Genomic DNA, 13,517 nt, shown 5'->3' on the forward strand with positions numbered 1-13,517 from the left:
AATATCATGAAGCGAAAAAGTTTAAGAACCTCACAGTGGAAACAATCCAACACCGACGAACTCTAGTGATCAGACATTCTCTTTTAGTTAATGGAGAACAAGGACAATTTGAAATTACAGAGAGAATGTCCTAGCTGTGGGTATTATGAGACAAGCCAGCGTTCCAGACCAAAAGGCACTCACAGCTAGGGATGAAACGAACTCCGAACCAAACCAGCCAAGGTGGGGCTGGTTCCTTGAAAACAGTGGTTACTGTTCAGCTTCAGCACCCCATGGACAAAGGAAACACCGAGCAGAAAAACCTTCCCTTCTCTTTAAACCCACCACTCCCCCTACATGGACTGGCTGCCCTCATCACTGCTGTGGTCAAGCATGTGGAAGGCAGGTCAGTTCCCGTTCGGAGCTGTCATCTCCCTATGCAAAGCTGCCACTTGGATGATCCAGACTTAGTATTTTTCCTGAGAGCCACCTGCCATACATGTTCAGGAGGTAACCTTGACCGTATAATTCCAGACCACTTCCTGACTAGGCTCCATTCGGGACACTGACAGTGCCATTCCTCACGGGGCCAAACAGTTTTCCTCGGTCGACTCCTGAGTCCCCTCGTCAAGGCAAGAGGACCTAGAGCATCTCCACTGCTGGGCTTGGATGGGGGCGTGAGGGAATGTGCAGGGAGTCAGGCTTCTTCACTCCAGAAAGTGAAGAGAGCCCGCGGAGCCCTCGTCAGTGTGGTGTGGGGCTTCAGTAGCCCGATTCTTGTGCACTGATCTCCACCCCCCCATTTCCTGGGTTTTTAAATCTTCTGCTCATTTTCTTAAATGGCAGGTATCCTACCCCGCCCTCAATAAAATAAAAAACAAACTATACATTGGGGAAGACAAATAGGGCAACATTTCTACGAGAAGAAATAGGCTTGAAAGAGCATGGCACTGAAAATGCTTGCATGACCAGTCTCACTGAGCGTGCTCAGGGGTGAAAGTTTAGCACCATTTTTTTTGCTTTTTTTAAACTTTAGAAATTAAACACAACTTTCAACATAGAAGACTTGAACAGGAATGAGTGTAGCCCTATGTATCAATACTGTTGTACAAATTGGAGGTGGGCGGTTTAGTCCAGAGCTGCTGACCACCCTGACATCGATCCATGGCACCTAAGAGTAACTGCCGTCACATTTATTTTCAACAAGACATTTATTATTCTCAGCAGCAGGAAATCACGAAACAAACCCTTCCTCTTCGGAAGCCTGTTTTCATTAACACCGCGAGGGAAAGGCGGCGGCGTGCAGCCCAGCCCGCGCATCCAGACGTCAGCCGGCGCTTCCCTTGCCCGTCCCGCACCCTCGCCAACAGCAGAGGACGGTGCCGAGCTCACCTGCTCACCCTTACCCATCTCTTCAAGAAACGAGACAACTACGCCTAGAACAGCACGTGTTTCGTTCCTCAGATTGTGCCCCTGCTCCCCCTCCCCTGTTCCTGGCAGAAGCAAACTCCAAAGACCCTTTGACTTGAACATCTGCCCATTTCAGAAAGCCACACCACTACCACATAAACATTAAAAATAAATTAAATCAAAACATTGTGTTCACTGGGTTGACACCCAATCCGCGTCAAGAGTTCTCTAAACACGTTGTTGAAAACCAGTGTATCACCCGTAGGGTCCTTTCTTCCAAGTGGCCACCTCTTCCTGTGAATCATTTCAGCAGTGCCTCTGTGACCATGTTTTCAAAGCGTCTTCCAAGTCCCCAGCATCTATGAACTTTGCCACCATATGAGTGAAGAATAGGCAAGAAGGAGGAGAAACTTGCTGACAGGTATTTGCAATCAGCAACAACGAGAAAGGGAAATATGCCACATGAAAGTATGAATGGCCTAGAATAAAATGAGCTATTTGGAACTCTGCCATGGTGGGGTAAAGATTCCCGGCATGTTAGACAAGATAAAGATTCACCTTGTTTAATGACACAGCTTTGTTCTAAAGTCCTGTAAGGACTGTAACAGCAACAGTTTTCCCACTTCTACAGGCAAACTAGAAAAAGGAACTCCTCTGCTTAAAGGTCTCTCAGGATGTTTGCCTGAACAGAAAAACAGCTTAGAGGCCCTGGATTCTCTCCTATGCCGACGTGCCCTTCTAGAGCCCAACCCAAGTGCTTGTCTGAACACCTCTGCCCTCTGAGAACCTAGATCCAGCTATAGGCACTGCCACCAGTAGAGGAGTGAGGTAGCCGGGTGGTAAGGAAGAGGTCTCTTCCCCGACACTGCATGCAGCGATGCCATCAGGACCTCCCGCAGGCATCCCAGTCCATTCCTCACCAGGCTACACCACAGCGCTCTGTTCAATACCAGGAGACTCGATGCAGGAAGAGTGCCAGAAAATCCAACCGATAGTGGGATGAGAATTAAAACCTTTGAGGCTAACTGAGCAATGAGATCTACAACGCCATCCAGAGGGCTTCCGATCTCGAGGTGGGTCTCTGTCCAGGAGCCGCAAACGACTCAGGGTGCCCATGTTCGACCCTAACATGGCGTCCACTTATGAAGCATGGAGGTTGAGATCAACCCGTGGTATGCAATACACTGGAAGTTTAAAAAAAGGAATTTAAAACAACCTAAAAACGTTTCTTGTTGGTCTCCGTTGCCCAGACTGCCAGGGGAATACACCTACTCGATCTGGGGAGGCTGCAGGGGTGTGTGTGGGCTAAGCCTTCATGGACCATCAATTCCAGCTTCCACTGAGTGGCCAACACACAGGCAGCAAATCAGCAGCGGCACCTGCAGCCAAGGTCTTCTGAACCCACACGGAATTCTCACTAGTCATGGAGGAGCCCCAATCCAACGGAACCCCATACTGAGGAAAGGCTGAGATAAGGCTTGGGCCCCTCAAGTTCTGTTTCATTCGATGTAACCCCGCCCCCCTCAGTCGGCTGGAGGCAGACTTGGCAACGGAAGCTAGCATCATAAAATGGTGCAGTAATAAAAGTAACTGGACCAGGAAGAGGAGGCATCTGCTCCAATGATGTCATAGCCATTGGTGGCCACGGGGGGGTGGGACTGGTCATGCAGCCGTGTGTCAGGAGTAATGATTGTAGAGGGTCGGGGCATGAAGAGTGCCATTCTGGAAACAGTGCTGTGGAGAAGCGATATACTCTGCGTAACTGATACGTAACTGATTGTCACCTTCTCACTTCGGTACCTGGTGAGTTTGATGGTTTTTCTGAATTCACTGGTAATCGGAGCCTTAAAGCCACCTTTCCTGAGCAAGGAGTCTATCGTCTGGATCTGATCCCAGTCTTGTTCCTTTGCGACCTCAGGTAAATATGTGGCTGTACGTTTGACGCCTTTTTCATTGATGAATTCAATTCGAATCCCATAGAACCCAACCTCCCAGTCCAGGTAATCACTGGCATCCTCAAAGTTAGTAAGGAGGGAGACAGAGCAGAAAAGCTGAGGCAGCTCCTCTCGGGTCAGGGGTGGGAATCGGCTGTCCTTAAGTGCACTGGTTAGCGTGTATTTCCTGAGTCCTGAATGAAGATTCATGGCTGAGAAGGTCCCAATGCAGCCACGAAGCCGCTTGTCCCGCCCTGTCTTCCACGTCACAAAGAGCGAATAGGGGTCATTGGTGGATCTAGGAAGGCGTGGCTGTGGGAAGCCGTAGAGGTGACAGTAGAGGACGTCGAAGCAGTAGCAGCACATCTCTGCGGTCACCACCAGATTCTTGGTGGTGCTGGCAGTTCCGTTGGGCCTGGGGAGAGGGCTCAGCGCTCCCGATGCGGGGTTCATCCGTGTGATGGGAGGGTTTCCAGGTCCCAGAGTTAAGTCCGACACGTTCTCGAGACCACCGCCGCCGTCCACATGCTGGTGGTTCTGAACAGGCCCCACACTGGAGCCGGAGACGGCGGTGGACTGGCTCCCGTGACCGTGCGTCCCACCTGCAGACAGCTTAGGCTTCTTAACCCCACAACAGCCTGCTGCCAGCTTGGGCTCCAGTGGGGGGACGCAGTGTCTTTTTCCCATCCTGAACCAGTGCTTGAGGTCTGGAATGCTGCGGAACCTGAAAGCAGAAAGTTTGTATTGCCAGGGGAACAGCTATAACAGAGGAGGGGAGCTATTTTGTCTCCTAAATGAATTTTCTTCCTTCCGATTCCATTCCTTCTTCCTGTACCTTTCCTCCTGGCCCAGACGCAGCCGGGACAGACGGAACCTCTCGCGCTCTGCCTCCTCCTCTTGCTTCATGGAGCCATGCACCTGGGTGGGGGCTCCAGAGAGAAGCGGGCCGCGGGGGGGCCAGACGCGCGGCGCGGAAGGGGCGGGGCCGAGAAGGCCGGCGGGGGGCGGGCGGAGGAGGAAGCGGTGGGGCGGCGGTAGCGGTAGGAAAGAACTGCTAAATTCCCCGGGGCAGCTGGAGGACTCACATCCTGTCAATTTTTGAAAGTCTCCTGAGGATATCCCAAGAGAACTCTCAAATAAGTAGTCATAATCAGTGAGTGGGATCACCCATCATTCCTCTTCTTCTGCTCTGGCTTCTTTGCCCAGGAAACCTCAGGCAGTGCTGCCATTACTGTTTCCTGGTGGCTTCTCAAGGTTACATGGTCCTACTGTGTCATACTGTTCTAAGACTGATACGCTCATGCAGCGAACATTTCTTTCCTGAGCTCATCAATCTTTGACCATCCTCTCAAATACTCCTGTCCTCCACTTCCTACCTTGATGTTCCCAGTGGAGGGCTGCCTTGTACTCCAAACTCCCCCAGACAACTTAATGGGATACCCACTCTTGCCATTTCTGCTTGCTCTAGGATATGTGTTGATATCTGCAAGAGCGAGCCAGAAGACCAATGATAAATGTAGACCCAGAATTTCCTCCTGCTCTTCCGGTCATTCACATCTTACCTCCAGATATATGATAAATATATTTTGGTTCACTCTGAAGCTTTCCAGTAGCAGCCTGGAGAAAATACCTATATCTGCTTCCCCTTAACTTATAGACATTAACAGTAGTTGCTTTTATTGAACATTAGCCAGTGCTGATACCATTCTGGTTTCTCCCACAATCTCCAACACCGCTCCTATAATTCATATAAATACATTTTATTAAACAAATCAAAAATACTTTTAACACTGAAATTCAAGCACCCTGAATTCAGAAGGCTGAATAATAACTCCCCAAAGATATCCTTGTCCTAATCCTCAGAACCTGTGAATATGTTACTTTACATTGTTAAAGCAACTTTGCAGATGGGATTAAATTAAGGATATTGCAATGGAAAGATTATCTTGTATTATCCTGGGTGGCCTGATATAATCATAAAGATTCTTACAAAAAGGATGTAGGAAGAGTCAGAATCAGACAGAAGATAATGTGACAGAGAAGATGGACAGAAAGAAAATGTCAGGGAGGAAGAAATTTTCCTCTGCCCTTCTAAATTCTTCTGGCTGGTCTAATAATTAAATTGACGTGAGATAGATTAACAGGAGAAAGTCAAACAAAAGTTTAATAGCATGTCTACATGGGAGAGACCCAGGAAAACTGAATTATTTCACCAAAATAGCCAAAGCCCTCACCTTAAATACCACCTTCAGCTAAAGACAAGAGAGGATGTTGGGGGTAATGGTAATGGGACTTCAAAGGGGAGGAAAGCAATTTACCTGGAGATGGAAAAGCAAATGTTTGGTAAACAATATTTGCTGGCCCAGGCAGAGACAATGGGGCACAAAGTAGACTCTGATTTTTAGTCCCTGATTAAAGAGTTTCCCTCACCACCCCTGGCTCACATTGTTTATAGATACCTCTGGTGATACCTCTATTCTAGGAGCAGGTCCTTTATCTAAATTCTTTTAGGCAGTTAAGAGGGAGGTTACAAGAAAAACTTTTTGAATCTTCTGTTTATTAAAAATAATCAGCAAAGAGACACATTTGTTGGGGTAGGGACAAAATTTGCTGCCCTAGAAAGAGATCTGAAGAGGTTAGGTTGATGGCTTTGCTATGTTGATGGCTTTGAAGACACAGGAAGATGGCCATGAGCTATGATACACAGATTCCCTCCGGAAGCTAAAAGGATCAAGGCAATGGCTTCTCCATTGACTCCAGAAGGACCTCCTAGGGCGTCCAGAAGGAGACAGCCCTGCGGACACCTTGACCTTAGTCCAGTGGAACTAATTTTGGTCTTCTGACTTCCAGAACTGTGAGAGAATAAGTTCGTATGCTTTTTTTTTTTTTTTTTTTTTTTGCGGTACGCAGGCTTCTCACTGTTGTGGCCTCTCCTGTTGTGGAGTACAGGCTCCAGACGCACAGGCTCAGCAGCCATGGCTCACGGGCCCAGCCGCTCCACGGCATGTGGGATCCTCCCAGACCGGGGCACAAACCCGTGTCCCCTGCATCGGCAGGCGGACTCTCAACCACTGCACCACCAGGGAAGCCCCGTATGCTTTTAAATTACTGAATTTGTAATAATTTGTTACAGCAGCAATAGAAAATCCAAGTGCTGGGTACGCAGGAGGGGAATAAAAAGTTCAAGAAGTACAAAAGAAACCTAAGCAAGAAATTTTTGTAAAGGGCTTTATTTTCATGATATTTATAAAAATACATCAATAAATATTTAAACTTCTCTATTCCAAGACAGAGAAAAATACTGCATAATTAGCACAAAACAAGGCATTATGCCTAACAAGGAAGACATAAAATGTCCAAGGGATATTTAGAACATTGTCATTTTTAAAGTTTCAGCATCAGAAATGTTGACCAGATGGTGAAACTATTTCCATAAATAGATCGTCAGCAACTGACAATCTTCTCATCAGTACACAAAGTAAATGTACACATACATTCCCCTACCTTAACAGTGATCTATTTGTTTGGATACCCCGCTATTGTCACCAGCTTTCATCACCATGGATGGTACAGTGTGGTATCCAGCCAAAAATAAACCACAATAGTTTTATGAATGAAAAACATTTAAAACACATCACCTTCAAATAAATAATAGTCAGCACTGAACTAACTTTGATTTAATGTAAAAATGACCTTTTAAAATAACAGTACAGAGAACTGCCAAACACATTCATACCTTTAAATATTAGATAGAATAGTAATATACAGGCTTTGAAAAATAAATAAATAAATAAATACATATGTAAATAAATAGAAGAACTCTCATAAGAAACAGGCAAAAACATTAGACACAGTCCAGGTGGCCCCAGGAGCTATTTGTTTCTCTTCTTTCACTTTGATTCCACTAAGGCTGCAGTAGTAGCCAGTAAGCTCTCTCCAGCTCTCTAGATCAGTTGGCATTGTTCCTGTGATGAGAAAATGGGTAGTTAGTAGGACCCAAAACGTTGACCTCACAGCCCTGCACCAAGTGGTTGCTACCTAAACCACTGCTGCCCTGTGTGGCAGAAAACGCCAGGCTCTTAGATGCTGTTTAATTAGGAATAAGGAGCCTGTGATCACAATCTTATTATTATCTTCAAAAAGCCCCAACATAATGCCACATTGGGCTGAAAATAGTACATGCATAACATCACTTAAGCCTCATAGCAAACTCCATGAAGTAGCTATTATTATTTTCCCCATGTTATTGATACTTAAAGAGAGTAAGTACTTTCCCTGGGGTTATAGGAATATAAAGGGTGGAATCTAGACTCGCATTGGGGTGGAAGAGGTTGGTCTCACGACAAATTCCGGGCTCTTCACCACTAAGCCTCAGAGACCCGAATTGTCCAAAACCAAGGGTTCTATTTTCAGGGCTGAAGCCCATGAGAGACTGAGGTAAACAATACCTGTTCCTTAATGGGTAGGAAGCTTTTTCGCATCGTTGGCTAAATCTACTTCATTTTTAGGAACATACATTTACCCACACTCATGAGAGGCGGATGAGGATGGAAGGCACTAGAAATATCCTTCTGATACCAGAGCAGGTTAATGACCTTAACAGCAAATATAATGGTGAAAGTATAATGACTTTCAGTCCTGCAGCTAAACCGTTCTGATAAAACAAAAAAAGGAGGCAGATGCCTGACTCTAGCCACACGTGTGAATAAAAACCATAACTCACTTGTTTAGCATCTTGTTGATGATTTTTTTAACCATGGGAGCTTCAGGGTTGAGACAAACTTCCTGACCAGTCTTGAGAGTGGCTCTCAGAGAGAAGGGAGAATCCACGTGAGGTCGGGCTGGGGGCTGGGTGGGGTCGTCGGGACGGAGGGGGTGACAAGCACAGCAACAGCGGCGGCACTTACATGACTTCCGTTTGGCCGCAGTGGGGTCCCGGGGGCGTCACCTTCACGCTCTGGATGTTCTTGAAGTGAATCCCCTGCAAGGTCTGCAGGCATTGGCAGCGCAGTTCGGTGACCACAGGCGCCCCTGCGGGGAGGACAGACTCGGTCAGGGGGCTGTCCCGGGATGGGCCCCCACCCGCCCCCGTCCCGCCCTGGGGATGCCGGGCGCCGGGTCTCACCTGCTGCGCGCTGGCCATTGGCCACCAGGAGCAGCAGCAGCATCGCGGCGCGGAGGAGCCGGGCGGCGGCGGGGGTCGCGGCGCGGGCCATGGGGTTCAGCTCGGAGGGTCGCTTTCTGCGGCGGGAAGGCGGGCTGGAGGGCTGGCGGAGCGGATTCTGTGGCTCCCCGAGCCGGGCGAAGCCCTTTTATCCCGATCGGACAGGGGCTGGCAGCCCAGGGCCAGGGAAATTCCCCGACGTAAGTGTAGTTCCCGGGTCCGGAAGGAGGGCGCGGCCCCGCGGGCCTCCCGCGTAATCCGCGCTTTCGGGGTGGGGGTGGGGTGTCGTCTCTGCGCCGAAATCCCCGCAGTGTGAGTGAGTCGCCTTGCAGGAGATGGTGTCACATCTTAGAGGAGAACAGGCATCGTGACGAAAGGTAGTTAAGACTGAGGGAATTAAGGCGAGGGAGGAGGGAGGCAGAGATAACTGATTTTTCTTTTCTTTTTTTTTTTTTTTAGTTATTTCTGAGATATACATTTTAAAGTAAGAACTGATATTTCATGTGTTACACATACGTATCTTGGGGTTTGATTATTTTACTTACGTCTGCATAAATACACTCTGTTAAAACACGTCATCTCAAATTATGCATAAGAATGTTCCCTTATTTCCTGGTATTTTACAAGCACAAATCAATCAAACCTGGTGTCATATCATCCCGCAGTGGTGAAGGGATGACCAGGTTCAAAAGTTTAGTTCAGTGTTTAAATTAGAACAAAGTGGCACAATGCTACAAAGCTGCTTTCCCCTGTGAGATTTTGGAACTTCCAGAGCTCGAGTAAATCCATGAATACCATCTTTTTTGTGTGTAAAGGGTGTTGATTAATCCATGAAATAAGGAGCCGGTGGTCGTTTGGAGCTGTTAACAGGGAGGGAAAGCTGCATTGGCCTCACAGGTACACAGTTTCTAGTTTTATCCAAGAACAAAAGAGGTCATAAGAATCAGGAGGGGATGCCTAGTGTGAGTAGCACCCTTTGCTCATCTAAGCACCAAAAAACATGTGTTCCTGTGAAGTATCTAAGAGCTAGATCGTGAATTTAATACCATTTGCTTGTTTTATGATCACAAAGCTCATTTCATTTCCATGTTATGTGGACTTTTCTGCTTCCAGCGATTTGATTTCCCTCTAGAGAAGTAATTGCTGTCATATTTTACTTTTTTCTAATTTCTAATAAGACATTTCAGCCTGTTAACTGGAGACTTTATTATTGTGTAGTTTATTTTTCACCCTTAGTTTTAATGTCCTTTGTTGGATTATACTCAGGTAGGTTTCAGATGGTTTAGGTGTGATTCTGGATGCAGATCTGTGAGAGGTGTGGGGATACCCAGTGGGAAGCAAGAGCAGGGAGGGGATGCTCCAGGGGTGGGTAGAGGCACAGAGCAGAACTCTGCTCCAGACTGCCTGGTGCATGACATTTAAACTGTCTGTGCCTCAGTTTCTCATCTGTAAAATGGAGATTAAGGGTAGTATCTACTTCAGCAGGTTGTTATGATGAATAAATGTGTTAGCATTTGAACACCCCAGTACATATTAAATGCTATAAATAATTTTTAAATAAATAAAATAGAAATTGCTTTTTCTGTATTACTAAGCTGAAACTAACCTGGGAATAAAATCTTTGTACAAAGAGAAAAGAATTATTGAAAGAAACAAAACAAAACAAAAACTCCTCCAATATAAAATGTTGTTTTTTGTTTTTTTGTTTCTGTTTTTCTTAAGAGAAAACTTAGAATGAATTTTTTTGTGTCGTCTAGTTTAATTGCTGGGTAATTTCATAATTCTAGTTTTAGTAATTTCAACTACAAAATGTGAATAAAAGTAAAGATGTCCCATCTTGATTATTAGAAAAGAATATGAACGACTAGATTATAAATAAAGATTTGTCTTTACATTTATTTTTTGTCAGTAATCGTCTGTACAGTCCTGAGAAGAAGGACAGGAAATTAAAAAAAAGTTTTTTTTAAAGAGTAGGGAATGAAAGATGATCTAAAGTTTATAAAATATGAGTAACTCAACAATAATTGAGAATTTTTTTAGATATTATTGTTATTTTTTATTTTTCTGGGATTCTTAATTGGAATACAGTTGATGCTTGAACAACATGGGCTTGAACTGCACAGGTCCACTTATATGTGGATGTTTTTCAATAAATATATTGGAAACATTTTTGGAGATTTGTGACAATTTGAAAAAAACTTGCAGGCTAACCACATAGCCTAGAAATGTCAAAAAAATTAAGAAAAAGTTTGGTATGTCAAGAATGTATAGAATATATGTACATGTTAGTCTGTTCTTACATAGGCATAAGGTGAGTGATATTTAATATAAAGTTAATGTGTTAGTTTTCTTTCTGTTTTATAACTTTGCTTTCATTACATTACCTTCATTGCATTACCATACCGTATGTCTTTCTCTTTCGTAATTGGGGAAACTGTGTATAAGGCTATAATCACAGGTACATTTTTTTAATTTAACAATATTTCTAATACTATGTTATGAATATGACTGTAATACCATAGGCCATAAGATTGTTATAATGGTTCATTCATTAGTGTATAGGCTAGGCAACTGTGAAGCAATTGTAACAATTACACTAGGCTACCACAAAGCAATCATATTGCTTCTTCATTATTAGTGAATTAATTATTATATCTGAAATAAATATAAATTTCTTTTTTACATTATCTTTCATTTTTGATGAATCATGTTAGTAATACGTATAACATCTATAGTGTTTTGTATTAAATAAGACAATATTGATGGAGGTACTGACAGATGATTCATCTTATAAACATGACTTAAACTTACAGTATCAATAAATACAGTACAATAATGTAAATGTATTTTCTCTTCATTACGATTTTCCTAGTACTATTTTCTTTACTGTAGCTTACTTTATTTTAAGAATACAATATATAATACACATACAAAATATGTGTTAATTAACTGTTACACACTTTCCGCACTTTCACTGCCAAGGGCGCAGGTTTGATCTCTGCTTGGGGAATTAAGATCCCACAAAGAGCAGGGTGTGGCCAAAACAAAACAAAACAAAATTTAAAAAATAAAAAGCAATAGTGTTCTGAAACCTACTAAAATAATCCAGTTCTTTCTTGTTTTAACAAGCATCCTCCCTAACTACTCATTTTATAAGCTGAATGGCAGATGTATATGCCCAAACTTTCAACTAATACAATCACCAATTTTAAAAATATAGAGCCAACCCTAAAATAAAAACACAGGTTGCTAAATTTTATTTTGAGCTACCATATTTACCGCATCTTGCAGATTTGATTGGCAGTATGTAATCTGCCTTTAAAATCCAGAGTTGTTGCTGTATCCCGAGATGACGGAGCAGCAGGAATGGACAATACCGTCCTGCTCTCCCCACACTGGCCTTGGGAAGTTGTGCCTACAACTGCTAACCCTATTTTGTCACAATTACTACTTTGAGTAGAATGAGTCTGGCTCCGAGGGGAGAAGAAAGAAGATGTTGGAAGCATTAAATCCCTGGATCCATCCACTTCTTCAGTCCAGAGCGTTTCATCCAATGTCAATGTCATCCACCTGGTCCAGTCTCTAGTGCATTTGTCACTTCTGCCTGCCTTGAGCCCCTTCCCACAACTCCTGGTTACAAAACCTTGGTTTTCCTGTGGGAACCATCTTTTCTTCCTCCCAATCTGAGTAGCTCAGGTAGGGTGACCCTGCTCCAAAGCTCCAGAAGTGAGCTGATGACTGAAAGTAGTATTGGTCCTTCCAGTCTGGGTCCAACCCCCAGCCACTCTATAGGTGCAGGGGTGGGTGAGTGACCTAAGCCTGGCCAAGTCAGCAAAATCCCTGGGGGACTTCCCTGGTGACACAGTGGTTAAGAATCCGCCTGGCAATGCAGGGGACACGGGTTCAAGCCTTGGTCTGGAAAGATCCCACATGCCACAGAGCAACTAAGCCCGTGAGCCACAACTACTGAGCCTGCGCTCTAGAGCCCATGAGCCACAACTGCTGAGCCCATGTGCTGCAACTACTGAAGCCCCCGCACCTAGAGCCCATGCTCCGCAACAAAGAGAAGCCAATGCAATGAGAAGCCCGCGCACCACAACGAGGAGTAGCCCCTGCTCACCGCAACTATAGAAAGCCCGTGTGCAGCATCGAAAACTCAACGTAGCCATAAATAAATAAATCCCTGGAGTCCTTTTTGTCAAGAAATTGCTTAAAAAAAAAAAAAGCCCTTGCTTCCTGTTGGGTTATATCTGGTAGAACAGAAGCTTAACGCTTTGCCAGTGCTTGAGAACAGGTTGCCTAAAATGAAGCCAACATAGAGAAAGCAGCCTGATCTGGAGTGAGATTGTTATGGAAGAGAATTTTTGAACTGCAACACCAAGTTTTATCACATCTACTCATCAATCTTTTAGTTTCATAGGTCAAATGCTTCTCCTCTTCATTAAGCTAATTTGAGTTAGGTTTTTGTTACTGACTCCACTTATGCTGGTTATCTTACTTATCTTACACCTAGGAGGGTGTTTCAACTCACATTTAATGTCTTTCTTTCTCCATTTGTTTCAGCATTTTCAATGATAATTTTCTCAGCATTTATAAGGTGAGAATGAAGTTTGGTGCTGGGGATATAAAGAGGAATAGGAGACTCTGCCACCCTCTAACTCCCAATGCAATAAGAGAAATGAATGTACAAATAGAATTTTTTTTTGCCCCGCAGCTTAGTTCTCTGGGCCAGGGATTGAATCCGTGCCCCCTGCAGTGGAAGTGCAGAGTCCTAACCACTGGACTGCCAGGGAAGTCCCAACAGACAGAAAATTTTTAGGAAAGCTTGATAAATACCATGGTAAACCATTCCCAAGGTATCAGGAGTGAGGAGGGACACCCAGTGCAACTCTTATATAGAGTGGCTTTATGAGAAACATCAGACAAGTTTTCCTGAAAGAAGTGCTCACTCACGTTAGTCTTAAGGATAAGGAGTTTTCCAGGTAAAGGGGGAACACTGAGGGGTGGAAAACATTCCAGGAGAGGGCCAA

General features: G+C 44.6%; 1 protein-coding gene and 1 pseudogene across 2 annotated transcripts; both read right to left on the reverse strand.

Moving 5' to 3' along the window:
* Positions 1-3,066: 3,066 nt before the first annotated feature.
* Positions 3,067-4,147, reverse strand: LOC307056795 (AMMECR1-like protein; annotated as a pseudogene). Its single transcript has one exon. The product of its transcript is annotated as an AMMECR1-like protein (transcript).
* Positions 4,148-8,042: 3,895 nt separating this feature from the next.
* LOC307064880 (growth-regulated protein homolog beta-like) lies at positions 8,043-8,539 on the reverse strand (the record flags this gene model as incomplete). Its single annotated transcript, XM_079721599.1, has 3 exons — positions 8,043-8,130; positions 8,231-8,354; positions 8,449-8,539. The coding sequence occupies 3 exons, from the start codon at positions 8,537-8,539 to the stop codon at positions 8,043-8,045; spliced, it is 303 nt and encodes a 100-aa protein (XP_079577725.1).
* Positions 8,540-13,517: the final 4,978 nt, after the last annotated feature.

This window comes from Hyperoodon ampullatus, assembly GCF_949752795.1.
Source record: "Hyperoodon ampullatus genome assembly, chromosome: 1".
Taxonomy (NCBI): Eukaryota; Metazoa; Chordata; class Mammalia; order Artiodactyla; family Ziphiidae; genus Hyperoodon; species Hyperoodon ampullatus.